We start from the raw sequence: 19,446 nt of genomic DNA, 5'->3' as shown, positions 1-19,446 counted from the left end.
GGGGAAGGGTGCAAATGTTAGTTTATTTGATTTTGTGTTGGTGTGGGTGCGCACTCTCTCTCTCTCTCTCTCTCTCTCTCTCTCCATCTCTCTCTCTCTCTCCATCTCTCTCTCTCTCTCTCTCTCTCTCTCTCTCTCTCTCTCTCTCTCTCTCTCTCTCTCTCTCTCTCTCTCTCTCTCCATGTGGTAACCAACGTTTTCCCGGAACTGCAGCTCCCAGGAGTGTCACGCTGGCGGCGTGACAGTGAGGTTCAGTGAGAATATTTGGTACTTATCGCAGCACAGATTGGTTGAGTTGATCATTGAACAGCGAACCCAAAATGACTCCATCTGTGTCATCTGCTGTTTTGACTTCAAGTCTAATGAATTGGTTTTTATCAGCTCCAAGTGCGCCACACGGGCTAATTGATTACGTTAGCGAAAAGCAGGCATATTTTCAAGCAGAATTCAGAAACGTATTCAGTGTTAAGACCGGGCCTTTCAGTATTATAAACCCCGTCAGACCTGAGTGTTTGGTAATAAATCGTATTAAGCAGGACAGTATAGATATTTACATAGGCGTGAGACCCGTGAACACGGACAGAGCTGCTGCATTCACACGTGAAGCGGTCTGAGATTTACGTCGTTTTAAAAATTCTCCATTTGTCTGTCGGTTTATTTTTCTTCCCCCATCATTTAGCGTGTGTGGCAGAAGGGATGCATTTTCGTCCAGTTCTCGAAAGCACTTACCTTTAAACGTTAACGTGATTTAATCAGGGCGTGATTGCAGCCTGATTATGAGCATGCTATTTAATGCAGCTGTTGGCGACGTTCTCTGGGAGCTGTGATTCAAGGCTTTGGGCCTTTTTTTTTTTTTTTTTACAAATAATGGCATTGGAATGAAAACCTTCGCTCGTTTTGGGGGACGGTGGGGGTGGGATGTGACTAAACGTAAGCCCGCACAGCGAGGGGTTTCAGGCGGCTCAGGAGAGGCACTCAGTCGGCGGAGCCGCTTCAGGCCCTCGTGACGTTCCGCGTGCGACTCGTCGCTGAGGAACGTGTCTAATCTCCCCTCACCTCTCGGAGCCGCGCTTAGTCCTTGCCTGCGCTGACCTCGCTTCCTCTGGAACCGGCAGTCACGCTCCAGCTCCCTTACGGAGGAGCTCGCTGCGTACGCCTCTTTGGGTACGCAATGGGTGGGGACGGGGCTACAAGCTAATTATCACCGCTTGATTTACAGGTCCACGCAAGCTACCTGCTCCACGCAATTGAGATTTGTGATAACTGATAGGAACGACCTTGACTGTTTTAGCTGTCTATCTGTGTTCGGTCGGCCGTATCAAATACAAACGATTTCGAGCCTTAGCGTGGCTTCTATAAAAATCAGCGCAATGTTATTTACAACTTAAAAATAGATGGATAAAAAAAATCTTTCAAGTTCGACCTTGATGCAGGTGAAGAAGAAGGAGCAGCATCACTGGAGGACTTTGTTAACTCTGTTGCTATGCAACATGGAAGCAATTTGTGTCCATGTAATACCGTAACCTCTTTTTCCATATTTATTTACATCCTGGCGTATTTCCGAGTAGGCATAATACAGACAGAAAGAAAATCCAGGTATTTATTTTTTTAATCTGATTCTTAGATATGGGTAAGTATCAGAGTGAGTATAAACAAGGTCCATGACTGGATAAACTGAACTGTGTTATCTACTGTATGAGACAAACAAGCAAGCTTCAAAATAAATAATTTTCAAAAAGTATATTTTTATAAGAACAAGAAGAAGTGTTGTGTCATGTAGGTTTGAAAACATGATGCAGTGACTCGCCCTCAATTTACCATTTTGATTTTCGAGACTTCTCAAGTTCGTCTGAAATGTTCCCCAAGGCCATTTGTTGTGACCTATGTTTCCCGTCACAGATTCGGTGTCCAAGATGAGTGCATAATTACTGCTAAGCAAAAGTGTTGGCAAAAGTGAAAGAATTTTGGCACAGGAAGAAGTCAGGTGGCTGCCATGTGATTCTTTTTCATAAAAGGGTGATGGCAGGTTCACAAAATAGCTCACGTTGTGCAGAAAATTATCTTTTTTCTTTTTTTTTTGCTATTTTTCTCCCATTTTCTCCCCAATTTAGTTGTTATACCAATTCCCCATGTGTATCACGGTCCTGGTCGATGCGCTTTCCTCTGTTGGTCTGGGGAGGGTGTAAGAAAATTATCTTTGCAAAAAACTTTCAGAGGCAATTTCACATCAAAGTGCCTTTCGTTTTGCCTGATTTCCAGTGGATGCAAAGTAGTGTGTGTGTGTGTGTGTGCGCGCACACGCACGTGCGTGTGCATGTGTAAATGCAGTTTCTGATAAACCTGTCTTGTATTTTCCCAGAATTCCAGTGGGTGCAAGGTGACGTGTGTGAGGTGCAGCTAATGGTCTACAACCCCATGCCCTTTGAACTGCGCGTGGAGAACATGGTGAGTGTTGTATTCATGGGAAAAAAACAAACAAACAAAAATACTACGTTTAGCATTATAGCTTATGTTGAGATTTGTAGTGCTGTGTTAGAAATCTGTAACCTTTCCCCAGTAAACAAAGTTACCAAACTTTGTTAGGTTATCAGGCCTCAAAGTTAGTCATTTGTAGGGAAGGCCTTTCTGGACTTGGCCAAGCCGGGGATTCATAGAGCATCAATGCCAAAATTCGAAGGCCGAAAGGCCAAAATCTAATTTGACATGAGGGCCTCTAGGCCAAGAAAGTACATTGTAAATGCACCTTTTCCATTTGTTCAATAACAAGACCAACTGTACAACTGTTCATATCCAAACTGTTTACTCACACCATAAATCAGACACATGGAATGGACTGGAAAGTGCTCACATTGTTGATTTAAACCAAAACTGTTTACTTAGGCAATCGGAGCGCACCAAGTCCAGCTTCCCTCACCTTTAATGTGGATAGATGCTGTGCTTGTACTGCTGGCTAGATGGCTAGCTTGCAGATGTCAGATCAGATATTTCTTGGCATGAATCACCAGCCCGTGAAGCACGCGGCCCATTGTGCTGTGCTGCCCGCCGCGGTCACTCTGGCACAGTCTGGGTTTGATACCAGCGTCGCTACGCAGGCTCGCTGTTTTCATAAGAAAAGCTACCATCATGCCCACTGTAATGCGCGCCCGTTAGCTTTAATTCCCATAAATACACACAAATGCCCCCTTCTGACACTTTCGTGCAACTGCATGTGTGTGGGACCACGCACGGAGTTAGCCCAGGAGAAGAAACAAACCGTGGTGTCGTTCTGTTTTTTGAATGGTACCACATCTTGACCGCTCCGTTAAGGGAAGCGAGAAGGAATTCAATTGAGACGGGTGTGTGTTTTCCGACCTCCCGTTCTGTCGAAGCCTTCCCCGAAACACCATCGAGTGCCATGGAGCCAGATTTCTACGTGCGGTTTAATAGCTGTTCGGCGAGGGCTAGCTGTTATTGCTAAAGGTTTCACTCAGAGCGCTGAGGTTGTTTTGAAATCCCCATTGTCTGTTCCTGTTCCGCATTCGATTTAAATTTCTGTTAGTGCTGAGTATGTTGGCTTGTACAGTATTTATGCTTGGATCTAACGCATATTATTGTTAGCAGAATTGACTAAATTCCTTGTCGGTAGCGGGAGTTGTGCGAACGTACCTGCTTTCAGTGTCCCTTGGTGTGACACGTGTCTTCCATCCGGCCAGTTTGCCAGGTTGCCGAGAGCGACATAGCACCCAAATCCATTGATGTCTTCATCCCTGGAAAACAAGATTAATGGGGCCAAATTGTGTCTGTGATACATCTGTGGAACAATGCGTTTTCTGCGATTTTCTTGAATTACAGTGATTGCCCAAAGGGCATTTTATACCATGAGAAACATATGGCTGCAATTGGATTTCTTGACAGATTTGAAGCTGGAACTGCAAGACACATGTATTTTGAGGAACTGAATTACAGCTCTCTCTCTCTCTCTCTCTCTCTCTCTCTTTCTCCATGTGTGTGTGTACACACACATAGAGAAATATATATATACATAAATATATATAGATATATAAATATGGAGTTGCTGCTACAACAACCTTCAGTCTTCAAGGGAGGCTTTGTACTAGATGTTGGAGCATTGCTTGAGGGAATTGCTTCTGTTTAGCCAGAAGAGCGTTAGTGCGGTTGGGCACCGGTTTGGCAAGTAGGCCTGGCTTGCACTTGGCTTTTCAATTGATCCCATGGGTGTTGGATGGGGTTGAGGTCAGGTAAGGGTTCTATGCAGGCCAGTCTTCCATAACCATCTCGACCAAACTTTTCTATATGGACCTTGCTGCCATCCGTGCCCAAATAATGAACCCTCTTTTAAAATCACTTTTTCCTCTTGCCATCTTGATCCAAAATGGAGGTCAGCTGGACCTGCTCAGCATTTTTGTACATGCCACGGTGCGTAATAGGATGTTAATTGCTTAATTGTATAATACAGTACACCTGCATGGAAGCATCAGCTTTTGTTATGTTTCTCTACTCATTTATTCAGGTTTTTCCTTTAATTTGTCACCTATCTCTGTGTGTGTGTATATATATATATATATATACACACATTTGTTTTGCTTAAATAAAGCAGGTTTGGATATGTTAGATTAATGCATCCAGCTGACTGAGGGAAAGCAAAGGCACATATAGTAAGAATGTGGCATTTGTCAGTGTACAATCATTGTTAACCTATAGGTTGTGGATACAGTAGGTCATTTCTTTGCACAGTTTCTTTGTCTTTGATGGTAATGGCCTGTGGGTCGTACTGATGAAGCGGGGACAGAGCAGCGTTGTCTGCAGATGAAAAGCGTGACCGTGAGCGAGCAGGAGAGGCAGGGAGGGTGCGGTCATGAAGATGGGAATACAGGTCAACTGCAATGATGAGGGATACTCATACTCCACCTACCAGATTAGAGTGTAGAGACAGACACATACACATGCACACACACACGCATGCACACACACACACACACATACACGTACACACACACATGCACAGACACGCACACACACACACACATGCACACACACACGCACGCACACGTACACACACACACACACATGCACACACACACACAGACACACACAGCACGCACACACACGCACACACACGCAGGCACGCACACACACACACACACACACACGCAGGCTCCAGTCTGACCCATGCTGTGGGCGGTAGACGGCGAGCTCCGCCCCCCCGCGGCCGGTTCGTCAGGACGCAGATGGCTTCGCGGGCACCGCGCGGCGGCCGGCAGCTTCAGATGCCGTTTGAGGGCAGGGGGGCGTGCGCAGGTGGTCAGGGTGACCCCTACACCGGTGCCACTTTGTTTCATTTGTGTTTACAGCAGCCGGGCAGGCCTCCACTGTGCGTGCGCCACGTAGCCAATCTGGCGCCGCGGGCGCGGGAGGGGGAGGGGACAGCTCGTCCGCCGCACAGCAACCCAGCTGCTGCCCTAAAGCTTGCCGGCGGCCGCCGCCCGCAAGGGCACCTTCCTCTCGCTCCGACAGGGAGGTGCCCTCGCAGTTCAAACAGCGTTCCTCCTCTCAGCTCCCGCTGCCACACCAGCAGCACATCCGGCCATTTTCATTAGAGTGGCGCACTCCCCTCCTCCCTCTGTGTCTCAGGGGCTGCAGTTTATTCTTACCTTATCTGAAAAGCACTCTCCTCGCACTAGGAGAATAACATTTTTAACCTGCGATCACATCATTAGATTGCTATGATACACAGTGTAGCATGCCTGCTTAATAATATGCCTTTGATGAGTTTAAGTGCGCCTAGTGTGCGTTGTGTGCCAGGTAATATGTTTGAAATTGCATTTAAAATGAATCCCATATGACCTTTTTATGTTTAATTCCTTGCGAGTAAATGTCATTTTGGAGAGTGCACATTCTGAGTCTTTCCTGTTGATGGCTCTTCCATCAGTTCCATCACATGTATGTCCAAATTTAAAAGAAATAAGATGCACTGAAAAAAATTGTCCCCACCCTCCCAAAAATGTATCTGTTTTTTTTCTTATCTCACAACAAGCTGAAATTCTGTCTGAGTGTCAGTCCGGGGAAATATTTTTTTACTTGATATTTTATAATTTCTAGGTCACAGCACTTGTGTGGAAAAAAAGTGGAAAATTATGCTGTTGAATAATGAGGTACACTGACTCATTTGTATTGACCAAAGAGCTAATTAACCTTTTCAAGATCATTTTGAAATGTAATATTTCGTATAAGTTTAGCCTGGTCCCTTTATTTCAATGTAGACTGTTATCCCCTTTTTACAAGCAAGTATTTAAAATCATCATCATATGCCAAGTAACTCTTAATGAGATACTGGGAGTGTGCGCAATATTAAATGCTTGACAGATGAATGCCACTATATACTCAAATTAATGACACACAAAATGTTTTTTATCTTCTCATTATACCTTAATGTGGCTGTCTTATGTGACTTTAAAGTAATGTGACATATGATTCAGTATATAAGTGCATTTTCAGAGCTTTTTAAAAGATAATTTGATTGGCTCGGATCTATTTATAGTTCTTGTCTGAGAACAAAAGCTGCTGTTACGACCCTTCTGGTGGAACGTGAGTCTAGGGTAAAGAAGGGCCTAACGCTGCCCAGAGCAGGGGGAAGTGGGGGGTACGTGGCCATACAGTAGACCAAACAATTTACTAAGCGCAATAATCATTTATCGCTCGCTCTGTCTTGTGGTGGGCTTTGCTTTACAGTATGAATTTTGTGTCACAGACTTGCCAATGCTAGATTTTGCGTCATCGGGCTCTATTTTCCAGAACCAGTGATGCATGGCGTATGGACTCAGTCAGTGGTGAGGCGTGTGGGCACACTGGCCGTGGCTATTGAGTGTCAGTATTTTTGTGACTAAAGGAGGGGAGTACGCAGCTCAAAGCACGCGGAGCAGGTGGCAGCTGGATTCATTTGCAGCCAATCAAATGACCTCCTTTCAATCCCTTTAAGTACTTTGTAAATGGCATACTTCCAATTTCTGTGGCCTGCCAGAAGGATAAGGATATACTATATCTATTATATACTATTTCTACTGTTATATTCTTTCAAAAAATTGAGTTTGAACAAATTTCATAGCAGAAATTAATGTGAATTTGTTTGAGTATGCTTCTGTCAGAATTTCAATAAACATTGCATAAACATTTATTATGGGTTTTAATTTTCCATTAAACCTGTTGCTAAATAGCTTAAATGTGCTATGGTACAACTTAAGACATAAGAGAATCTTGAAGTTTCATTATACAAAATAAAACCAGGGAAGATCATAGCAATTCCAATAACCGCATTCACAGCAGTAAAATAACCCTATGAACTGTTGCTCAAATGATAGAAAAAGATTATAATGCACAGTTTCATCATTAATTCACAGCAATGGCATGGCTTACTTAAACTAAACTGAACTAAGCGATCTCCTTTAGATGGGGTGACAATAAGTGTAAGCCTTTGGTTAGGGCTGTTGGTGCTTGCATACGTTGCAGGCGAATTTCTCCTTGGTTATTATTTTGTCTTCCTGGATTGCACGACCCACATGTGAACTTTATGTTTAGGCTACCTAATGATATACCTTCCAGACAAAACAATAACGTGGGGTGTTGTTTAGCGGTCTCTTCGATACTGAGTGCTACCAGATGAGGTTAAATTAGCTTGGGATGGGATAAATAATGCAGTTAATGAATGTAGCTTGCACTTACAGTACTGACTCAAATTACGGAAAGACTGTGCATAAAAAAAGTTTACTTCTCTTAAAACTTTTACCGGTGCCCTTTGTTCTGAAATCAAGTTCACATGCCAAAAAGGGGTTTTCTTCCTTTGCACAAATGGTATCATTTTATGTAGAAAAATATAAAAGCAGTACAATACTGATAGATAGTTAATGGATGGTACAAATTATTACTGCAAAACTATATCAGGTATAGCTTAGTTAGAAGCATTTGCGCTGTATAATACATATAGCTAGCTATATATGTGTTCTAACTTTATTAACACCCCTATGATATCTCTGGTAGAAGGTTTACTTTGTTGAAATTGTGAAATGTGTTGAAGTGAGCGAAATGTACTTGGGTGGAGAGTGGAAGTTCTAGAACTCTGAAATTGTGCTGCAGTGAGTGAAATGCAGTTTGGGTAGGAAGTGGAAGCATGAAGTGTAGAGCTCAGTATCGTTTACATGGAGAGTGGAGCTCATTACTGGAAAGAGGAAGGTTCTGGAACACTGGAGAGTGCTTGCTTGCTGAGGGCAGCAGACTTTCCAGAAATCTTTTTTTTTTTTCTTTTCTTTTCTTCAACTGACTTTTTTGAAATCTTCTTTTTTTTTTTTGAACAACCACAGAGGGCACAGGCAGAGGAGAGAACAGATGTTTGAGCTGATACAGGTTTTATCCCGGTAGACCAAAGCCAGGGACGAATGTCTCATGTTTTCAAAGTGTGGTACACTTTGTATTTGTTTTAGTGTTGTGCTTTGTGCTGCAATGAGCGGTGTGTTGGTGATATATGGTATAATGTGCATCCTAAAGGCATTACAATTATCTCTGAAAACAACCTGCCACGAAATGCAAAATGCCCCATCTCTCTTCCTGCATGTAAAGCCCAATACATTTTGCAGTCTGGAAATGCCCTGTCTAGGTCAATTTTCTGTTACAACAACATGAATTTATTTGAGTTCCTTGATATTTTGTTTCACTGAAACCATGACAGTTATATTCTGGAACTGCAAACATCGAACCTACTTGCTTTGTGTTATATTGTTTCTTTCGAATTTGAATTACAGTTGATGCTGATGGTTTCTGGGGCCATTAGTCTGGTGATCTAATTGGAGCATTCTGTGAGTGTCCACCACACCGAGAAATCGTTGTGGCCTATTTAATATGTCAGTTGACTGAACTCACTTTTCATTCAGCGATACAGTCAAGAAAGCAATTAAATTAAAACGTAGTGTGTTTGCCGTTGCCTTTTGTAACTGACAGTACATTTCTGCCGCACACCTGGTGTGCTAATTAACGCGAACCTCCGTATGAAGAAAAGATGCCGCACGCTGCAGCCTTATGATCACGCCGGTCTGTAGGGAGACGCTGGTTGGGAGATGGCTGCGCACAGCTCAGCTCCAAAACCACATGTCCTGGTTTGCGTCCTAATTAGTCTCATTGGTGCTAAATATAAATGTCTCGGTTAAATGAAGAAGACGTGAAAAGGCTGCCAAATAAACAAGACGTTGCAGTAACGGTTATGCGTGTCAGGCGTGACACGTTGTACTGGCCCGTCATCCGCAGCTGGATGTAGTGAAATCGCGCTGATGCTGCACGTTTACGCCGCGCGTAAAAATAGTCTCGTCGAGCGCCGTGTCTTTATCTGACGGTAAGCTTTCTAAAGACAAGGTGTTGACACTTTATTTTTTTTTTTGCCCTTTCTGTTTTTCCTTATCTTTCCCAATTTGGGTTGGCTAAATATGAACGTAGCCGTCACCACTCGGTTCGGGACAGGATGCAAAAACTGCCAGTTTTAGGAGGGCGCGTGCGAGCGTGTAGCCAGCCGCCAGTGACTTTCTGCTCCGCAGTCAACCGGCTGAGCTGCAGAAAGCCACCATAAATGGTGGTGCCCTCTGTCTGTGGGGGTCAGAATGGCAAATTACGCACGGTCTTGCAGGACACCCGAGCTGCAGCATGTACGGTTGTGATCCGAGTTTGACCCGGGTTTAATCCGGGCTGGCGAATGCTGCTGGTGGGCACTGCAGGTCTCTTAAATGCGCGTCAGGCGTTTGGGCTTTGTGTATTTCAGCCTGTGGCGCGCGTCGTAGCATCGCTGGCGGTAAGAGCGGGTACCAAATCTGTCGTCGTTAGAGCCTGCTGAGGTTGAGACAAAGCTCACTTGGTCAGGGCGATGATGAGCGCGTGCAGTCCGCAGACCGACCCGCCTGTTTGATGAAGCATCTACGGCTGCAGCGATTCTTATTGGTTCTCATACGGCTGCCTGTCCCGTCGGTGGCAAAAGCAGCAGCCAAACTGGGTTTTGTTCAGCTACATTGCGCTGGAAAAATGCCTCAGCCCTGTTCATGCTGCTGCGAGCTGGAAAATAGCTGCCTGCTGCAGTGATGTGGACAGTGCCCTGTGGCTGGCTGTACCATTGGCACTGGCTTTCACTGACTGTTTCTGTGGCCTGCTTCTGCAAGCATTTTGTTTTTTATCTCAAGAAAACTGTAGTGAGCATGGATAAAATAAATGTCTGTTTATTTATAATCATTAGAGTTATTTCAGTCAGTCAAGCCCAATTTGTCAACAAGTACCAGACAGTGATCTGTGCTCAATTTTGAAACATCAACATATATCAGTAATGTTCAATAAAAGTCAGTTACTATAGTGCTCGGTAATTAACTGCTAAGTAACTGCCCTAGGAATTAAACCGTAAGGAAGAAAAGAGGAAAAAAGAGGTAAACGGATGAAGTGAGGTCCACACCAACTGGTGATTAATGTTTACTGTATCAGAACATTTGTGTACGTCAGGGTATTGGTATGTATATACTTGAGTAATGAGCAATTAAACTGTTGGGTAGTGTATGAAAATCAGTTTCGTATCTTACATTAATTCATATGTTGCAACATACATCACAAACCAAATTCATGACTATGCTATATAAATATTCCAACAATGTGCTGTCCTGTTTCATGCCAGTGAAGGAGAGCAAAATTTGCTATGCTCATTACTCCTAGGATAACGGGTCCTGAGTCATTGTTGCAGCTTATTAGCTCTCCATGGTGAAATCCCAACTGTAGTTTTCATAGCGAAGGCTCCCTGGAGATGTGCAGTCAGTCCAACTGAATCCAACCTCAATGTTCCTCCATATGGTTTCGGAAAAAACACACAGGACTCTTGACGGGGCTGAGATCTGGTGGCCGACCCTGGGTGGGAGTACTCTTGTGATTAACACACAAGCAAGTTGGCCTTCTCCAGCAGACCTCAGCACTGCTGATCCGGCAGGAGGGTGCCAGAACGCAGAACGTCATTCTGGATGATTAGCTGAGGATGCAGCAGGGCTATCTCGGAAACACAGGAGACAAGTCGTTCTCATGTCTAGGGCTGTGAGTATCAGTACCACGGATGAAGCGTTGAATGACTGGCACAGAAGCGCTACACATGCTTGTTTGGTTTTGTGGGGCAGTTTGCAAGGCTCTGTTCTTGAGGGCACCAGGCCTTTGTCCAAGAATTAAGTTACATTGCAGTCCTGCGTGTTGACGAACCACACGCAGCCATCTCGGGGTTTTAATCGGTAGAAGTGATTCGTGTGAGTCAATACCACGGCGCCGTGAAGTGTTTTAATTGACTTTGCATCTGAATTCTCACTCTGAGAACAACTCTCCATAAGTTCTGGGTTAAGCTTATAACCAGTGGAGTTATTCGCTCAATCGTGATTGGGAACCGCTGCAGAGAACCTGGCCTAGCGCTCACAACACTCTGCGGTTTTAGTCAGAGCTGAATCCCAGGACACCCTCGGGTCTGAAATCACCAACTAGTGTATCTGTTGTGGTCACCCTTTTATAAGAGCCTTCAATCAAGTGTGGGTCTCAGGAGGAGATTCGAGCTGAGGCTGTAGTGGACACACACAGTTGGCGCTGTGTAGATGGTTCCCGGGGAAAAACGGCCAATCACGGCAACAAGGATACGGCGGGTGCCACGCAACATACTGCCGTTCCCGCTCGGGGATGAGGTTACCGTGGATACATTAAAGTTCGATGCACAAGGTCACTATTTTCTTGATGGGAGTGTATCGAGTGTCACAGGGGCAGGGGTTTTTGGAAAGGTGATGCCGCCGCCTGTGAATGAGATGACCGTTTAGAATTCTCTTCTTCCTTAAACCACACCCAGGCTTGCTATAAAAGTCTTCCTGGCACCTCATTAATTTTTCGAAACAATTTTACGCTCAAGGAGTTCCAGAGATGAGAGTCCATAAAAAGAAATGGAAGGAATTTGCGAATTTCCTGACTCTTTCAGGTGTGCCACAGACTTGACAGCTCATGCCACACGTAGAGACTGAATGGAAAAGGAAATAGGCAGTGCTAGTCAGTCCTACCGTTTGGTCACACGGTTTTGAAGGTACTCTTTTAAAGCTTTTAATTTTTCCAAGCTGAGACTGAAAGCTCATTACTGAGCCGGTGCTGTTGTGCCCATCCGAAATGGTGCACCTCATCTCAAAGAAGTGAATTATTGCATTATGAGGCGGGGAAATCCGGTACTTTTAATTGGCTCAGTCACAGAAGGGGAATGTGCCTTGGCTCGACGGTGTTCGGGTTGCATTACAGAGCTGCCTGAGTGGGTGTAGATGTGTCAATTTAGACCGAGGGGGAGGGGTGGCGGGGGCGGTCGCGTCTGTCGGGTCCCGCCTGATCCCCTGCCACGCCCCCACGCCCCGCCGTGACCCCAAACGTCCGTCAGGTTTGTGGCTTGGTACCAGGCCAGGCCTCGGCCTGTCTAAGCCCAGCAGTCGAGATCTTGGCTGCTCATTTTTAATCTCTTTCTCTTGATTGGAAAAACAGTGAATGTGTATCAGGGGTGGTGTGAACGTTAGCGATTCTCACCCTGCTGAAGAGCTAGGGCATGCTGGGGGAGTGTTTTCATCTGCATGATATCATTGGAAGGTGAGGTAAATTGATCATCAGCTGCTGTGATTGAAGGCTTGCACATACAATACCATGGACGAGAGAACGTCGGCCTCCCGAAATCCACTCTGTTGTCGAAAATATAACTCGAAGAATTACTTCCATTGTTATTAGTTTTATTTCTGTATGCTCCCCACGGATAGATTTAGCTCGCTCTGTTTTAATGCAGAAATGTAATCTGGCCTTGTCATCCATCTTGGTTCAGACGTCCTCCTGTCATGATTTATGACTCAAAGTATCGTCTTTCTCATTCTTGCCCAAGTCGTGCGTTCAGATTTTTGAAGAATTACGCTTTTTGAAGTACAGCACATATTTTAGAGAGGCAAGATGTAATGAACCATCGAGTCCCGTTAAGTGACAGTCCCATCAGTGTCAATTTATGAGCACCTACATAAAACCACTGCAGTATTATTATTTGTAAAGTGAGATATAGGCCTAATTTAAGTTATTGCTGTTGAAAGATGGAATAAATCCTAATCCTTTCAATAAAAAACGCTATGCATTTTAACTGCTGTTTTACCAGGACAGTAGTTACATTCTTTTCGCTGTGCATTTCAAATTTGCTGTGGATATTAGGGGTGTATCCATACCTGAGTGCCATATTTGGACATGCGCAGGTGATGTGGTCTGTTCATTTTAATTTTTACCCAAGTCGACCAATGACATTCAGAAGCCTTTTTTTTTTTTTGTTCTTTGGTGAGTCTTGAAAACCCATTGTTACTACGGAAAGGAACTTGGGAGAGAAAAAAACTGCGCAGTTATGGTGAATCGAGTGTAATCATATTATTGGGGAAGTTTTATTTTGCCTTCAGAAGTCCCACGTTCTTCATTTGTTTGAATGGGAAGCCACACTGTGGAATGTCTATCACGCCAGGGGTGTTTGACCCATGCTTTGTGTTCCAGGGTCTCCTGACGTCAGGGGTGGAGTTTGAATCCCTGCCCGCCGCCCTCTCCCTGCCCGCGGAGTCCGGCCTCTACCCCGTCACCCTGGTGGGCGTTCCGCGCACCGCCGGCAACATCACGGTCAACGGTGAGTCCCTCCCCAAACCCGCCACCCGGCCTGGCGCTCGGGAGTCTCCTAATGTACGGGTGTCGTGTGATCGCGGCTTGATCACACTACGGTTTTTTGGGCACGTGTATTTGTGCTTTCGTAGAGAATCATCTGTGTCATCTGATATTATTTTAATTTCTCATTTAAATTTTATCTGTTCTTTGTTTCCCTTTATGTGTTGTCTGTTTTTGCGTTCTTAGGTGGATAATTTGAGCACCTTGTTTGAAAAGCCATTATTATTATTATTATTATGATTGTGAAGTCAAAGGGATGCCATTTCTTTAAAGTGCTGGCATCCCCAGAAAAGTAACTTGAATAGTAACTAATGAAACACACAGGCCGATGCTGACGCCTCTGTCCAGCCCCAAAAACTAGGCTGGGGCCTGACGCACCCCTCCCTACTCAGTTGCTTGGAGGACGTGGCTGGGTTTCCCATGAGCCTCTGCAGTCCCTTTGGTCAGTCACATTTCAGTTTAAACATGAGGCCCGAGGCGTCCGTGTAGCACTGCCACTGAGAAGCTCTACCCACCTGCGCTATGGAATCTCTTTCCTGGGCCTGGCTTTTCCCCTGTAGACCTGTACTCTGGCTCTGTCAAAGGGCTCTTCTCAGCTTTTTCGGTCACTGATAAACAAATCTTATTATTTCAAGTGATATACTGTATGCGTTTCTTAAAATAAAATGAGTAAAGAATGTGAATGTTGGATATTGATCATTCGTAATCGACTGTAACACCAGCATGCATATAGTCCACGGTAAAGAATTTTTACTTTCCAGTGTAATGATCTGTCTAATGTATTGTGGCACATCCGGTGCTTTGCTTTCAGACCTGGGGGACGTCTACAGAAAGGCTTGCTCTGCATTGCGTGTTAGTGAGCATCATTAAGGCTTGGCTACGGCGTCTGCCAACTGTAAATCGCATCAAAAAGTGTTTAGTGAGAAACGCAGCGGTCGCGCAAGGTCACGTTCAGGGTGGAGCTCCACGCGGGGTCTGAGAGGCGGAGTCGAGTCCCGTTCCCCTCGCGGTACGCACCCTTTGACCTCACGCCGTCGATGGGGTCTGAACAGGTCCGAGGAACGCCGCTTCACCTGCCGCACCTGCGTCAGCGCGAGGTCCCGGGCGTCCGTCGAGGGGGGCACTCGCTAGACCTGGCTGAACATCTCATTAGTTTGAGCACGCGGCGGCCTTGCACGACTTAACGGCTTTGTGGGCCGTTTGGGGGGGAGACGGCCAGACGGCGGGGTTTGCGGCTGAACAACCAGAGCCCAAAATTCCAGCCGACCTTGGGAACCCAGCTTTTCGCCGGCGACACCTCCGCTGCATCGGACGGCTTTCGCTAGTTATTGTCCTGTTTTTAAAGTAGCATCTCCTGCTCCGGACGGCTTACGGCAGAGGCGCCGGCCGCTAATGCCTCTCGATCCGTGAGTGTGCCGCTCTCTAATCCGCCACCCCGGCCCGCGCTGCCAGCCCTCGCCCCTCGCCCCTCGCCCCTCGCCCCGTCACCCGCTCCCGCGATGGCCGCCGAGCCGCGTGCGGCTGCTCTCCTCTCGATGAGCGGAGAGCGGAGCAGAGCTGGACGGCGGCCCGGATGCTCGCCGCTGGGCCTGCGGCTGCATCCACAGGACCAGCGTGGTGCCACCGTTTGCCACAACCAAAAAGACCAAATCAAACAAGCTTTTTCTTCACAAGCATTCACTTCTTTCTACCCTTGTCCACGTCGGTTTCCTCTCAGTACTTTGGTTTCCTCTCACAGTCCAAAGACATGCAGTTATGCTAACTGGAGACTCTAAATTACCCATAAAAGCATTCGGTGAGTCGTGTATGTGCCCTACAATAGATTGGTGGCCTGTCCAGGGTGTATTCCTGCCTCGTGTATTCCGCCCAGTGCACACTGGGATAGGCTCCAGAACCCCCCGGGAGGGACCCTGCCCAGGATAATGGATGGATGGATGGATGTTATTCATAACTCTATAACTTCAAATATGGAAACAGGAAACAGGAAGTTAAAAATATGCTCTAGATAGGTGTGATAATGTAGAGCTACAGTTCCATAAATATCGGCTTGTGAATCATTTTGACGGAAGCGTGACGTACATTTGTTTAATTTAGTAACCGTTACTGATTTAGTTACTGAACATTATGTGGAGGTTCTTGACAACTGTTTGCGGGTCCCGGTTATGCAAGGACAATCTTGGTGACGTGGTCGTGCCTGCTTTTGAAAATAGGCGAGAAATCTGAGCCCCCGTTTCCTGCCTGTTCCAGGGTACCACACCTCGGTGTTTGGCGTGAACAGCGACTGCCTGCTGGAGAGCTTGCCCGGGGTGAAGACGGGCGGGGTCGCCGTGGAGGTGGTGCCCGCTCTGCCACGCCTTCAGCTGAGCACCTCCCTCCCACGGTGAGTGTGTGACCCCGCCTCCTCTGCCAGTCTGTGTGCTGTGACACATGATTTTTAACTGTGTGTGTGTGTGTGTGTGTGTGTGTGTACATTGATGGTTCTCCTCACGCACCATGACTGCATAATGTGTAATACTTCATATTAATAGTTGATAGTTGCTCATTTATGAAATGTTGGTTTTGATAAATTGTGCCAGTGTCATTGTGAAAGCTTGGTCGTGAAGGCCAGCTCGCTAGTGCTAGCACTGCCAGAAACAAGAAATGACTGACTGGCTTCTGCTGCACATGAACATGTCACCCGCTCTCCAGTTCGGTAGAATTATTTACCGGGGTTAACGGTGACTTTACTCCTGGGGGGGGAAGGGCGGTAATTGTGCACTACATGAGTTTATGAGTTTGTGAGTAGGCACAAGCTTTGTAGACTTGAATGTATTTACTGCCTTGAGTTTTTATTCCTTTCCTTATAGAGGTAACTTTCTAGCCTGCAACATTGAGCAATTACTTGGGTCAGCTCACTTCCGCACTAAAAGCAAGTATAACTCTCCCCCTATACATCATTGCCGCAGGGGCTCCATTTTGTGTAAGTTTATAAATGCTTATGATACACATAGGAAATGATACAGATGCCTTCGTGCATAGCTCATTTGCAATGACTGCACGCCGGCTTTTACCGGCCAAAGAACGGACCCAAATGGAGATAGCAGGACACGTCCGAATTTAAAACGGCCATCTTATCATTATGATTAATGCGCAGCTAGCCGCCTCTGTGATATTTTTAGGCAGCGTTTTTTTTTCACGTTTTTAATGTAAACCCTCTTAACACTCTAAAAATTATAATCCGTCCGTTGCGATGACGTCCTCCATAAAGGCTTTCGTTTCTCATTACTGTATAACATCAATCACGGATCACAGCAGTAAGTGAATGTGGTCATTTTTCATTCAGAAATATTGGTCCGCTTTCACGGACACAAATTAAGCTTACTCCTGGACAAAAATCGAGTTTTGATCCACTGATCAAAATTTGATCTCCGCGATAATGTTAGAGTACATTTATTGTTGAAGTTCTCGATCCATTTCTCCTCATTTATAGCAGCTGTATTGGGGGAAACACAATAAAAAATAAAAACACTTTATTAAAAATGCAGGTTGCTTATAAGGTCGGCAACAAAGTCATGAAAATGTATCAAAACAAGCTTCAGTTTTTAATAAAAAAGATACTGAGGAGAAGGGACTCTTTCTGGAGGGAATGAAAATTGAGCTTACTCTATATACCTACCCAAAACTTCATAAGCCCTTCAAAGAGAAAATCCATTTCTGGGGAGAAATGTTGAAAATAATGGACTGTCTCACGACTGGAGCAGACTGTCACAGTACAGTGCACCTGGGTGGGGCAAAAGAAGGTTTAAAAAAAAAAAAAAAAAAAAACCTAAGACAAAAGAAAGTTAACTTGGTTCTCCCTGAGAAATGAGAAAAGTCTTCACCTCTGCTTTTCAGGAAAGTGGTTCAGTTTCTGATTTTGATGGATGACATTCTGAAACGACGGCGACGATTTGTTTTGTTTTTTTTTGTGCGCGTGTGTTTATTCTTGAGCCTGGTGTGGGTTTCCAACTGCCTGTCCCCCTGTATGCATCAAAAAACACCAGTTTAGTTCTGTAACAGAACCGGTGCCATAAATCATTTCCTGAAGCCTTTATCCGTATTACTAGTATGCTGGTAACTTCCATTTGTTGAGTATAAGAGTGCTGTAGTAGCATTAGTAGTTAAAGAACGTGGTACTGCAGTATTCATTTATAAAATAAGCTAGTGTGGAAGTTTCTGCTGCTGTTGGTTGCGGTCGGTCTCCGCAATGCGATCCTCGGCGATAACGAACCGAGGGTTTGCCCCCCCCCCCGGGGTTTGGTCACGGCAACGTGTCCCGGCCTTTAAACGAGGAGCCGTAACCAGCCACGCTTTCACGACTCGTTCAAAAAATCCGGTTTGCGCGGGAGCTGAATTAGGCCCGGGTGGCGCCCACCCGCTTGCCTGGGACTGAGGACATCGTCGCGTTTGAAATTGCGCTCTCCGTTTTTTTTTTACCGCCGCGGCTCGGGCGACCCCAGCTTACCGCGCTGCTTTAATAAAAACCCGTCCTTTAGAAACGGTGCCGCTCTGCAAGCCGAGCCGGTTAGCTGTGCTCAGAAGTTCTGAAGAGGTCCGTTTGCCGGTCATTCGAGCTGATTTCCTCTGTGTTTAAACTGTTTCTTTTTTTAGTCACTATCTGTCCTCAGCCATTATCTGTGCGCCAAATTAAAACGAACGCCTTGCGAAACGAAGGGCGAGTTTGCAATTAATGGCGATAATGGCAACTAACCAGAGTTAACAATTAACCCGGCCTTTTACTTCATTCGCGCATTCAGAGATAAGTCGACGCTGATACCCGTTTTCCAGTTGTGCACAGGCAACTGAGATAAGAAGCGGCCTCAAGACGAAGCTCAACCCTCGCTCAGAAATGATCTTATGGAGGCAGATCTGATGGCGAAAGGTCACATGTTCACCACTAAAAAACGACGCCTTATTGAACTCTGAATTGCGTTCGCTATTTGGTCATCGTTGCACGGTTATTTTATTTTCATCATTATTCTGGTGAATGAGCTGCTAATATGGTGAGGATAGTGTTGGCAGCTGTCGGGCAATAAGGGTTCTAACTGCGCTTGCTGTATTGTCCTTGAGGATCCACCGCTCAGAATAGCATTCTGACAATCAAGTATTTGCATTCCCGGTAAGGGCGTAAGGGCTGAAGTGGCGTCTTACGTACAGGAGAGCCATGTCCTTATTTTGAGCACTGCTGGCTTGAAACTTCACCCTCCTCGACTGAACTGGAGTCAACCCTACCCAAGCTCATGTTCATTTGAAACATGCTCTTTTGAGTGTTCACGATTTGGGCAGCTCTGTGCACCTGGCCTCTCCGGAGCCCCCCCGCCCAACATCCCACCTCCCCCAGATTTCTGTCCCAAGGTAGGGAGTGTACAGCTTAATTTTCAGTCTGGCAGCTTTTCGGGCGACATGATTGACAGGTCCGTGTATTTTACTCGTATGTGTGCGGTACCGCCTCCTCAGACAAAGTGACCGGCACACAAACGCGCTCCTTGTTAACGGTGCAAAGCGATGGACTCGTTAGCCTGGCAGGTTGTCCGGCTACAAAACATGACGCTGCTGAGGGTGTTGAAAGTCAGCCGAAAGGTTTTCGAGGAAACGGAACGTGTCACATACCGATCTGAACAAGCTACTGTCTGCTTTGCCCTGGGGCAAAGGGGGTTAATCTCTTCAGCGTCACCCCTCAAATCGCTCGCATCATTA

The 19,446-nt window shown here is 45.8% G+C and overlaps 1 protein-coding gene across 1 annotated transcript in view; it reads left to right on the top strand.

Moving 5' to 3' along the window:
* Nucleotides 1–19,446, top strand: part of trappc9 (trafficking protein particle complex subunit 9) — a 307,504-nt gene that overhangs the window by 80,897 nt on the left and 207,161 nt on the right. The window contains exons 12-14 of the mRNA XM_064345606.1: nt 2,360–2,445; nt 13,570–13,696; nt 15,979–16,111. Coding sequence (XP_064201676.1) covers nt 2,360–2,445; nt 13,570–13,696; nt 15,979–16,111 — 346 coding nt within the window. The remainder of the gene's footprint in view (nt 1–2,359; nt 2,446–13,569; nt 13,697–15,978; nt 16,112–19,446) is intronic.

Source organism: Anguilla rostrata, chromosome 8, assembly GCF_018555375.3.
Source record: "Anguilla rostrata isolate EN2019 chromosome 8, ASM1855537v3, whole genome shotgun sequence".
NCBI lineage: Eukaryota > Metazoa > Chordata > Actinopteri > Anguilliformes > Anguillidae > Anguilla > Anguilla rostrata.
The sequence above is the reverse complement of the archived record's forward strand: the minus strand, read 5'-3'. Positions and strand labels throughout refer to the sequence as shown.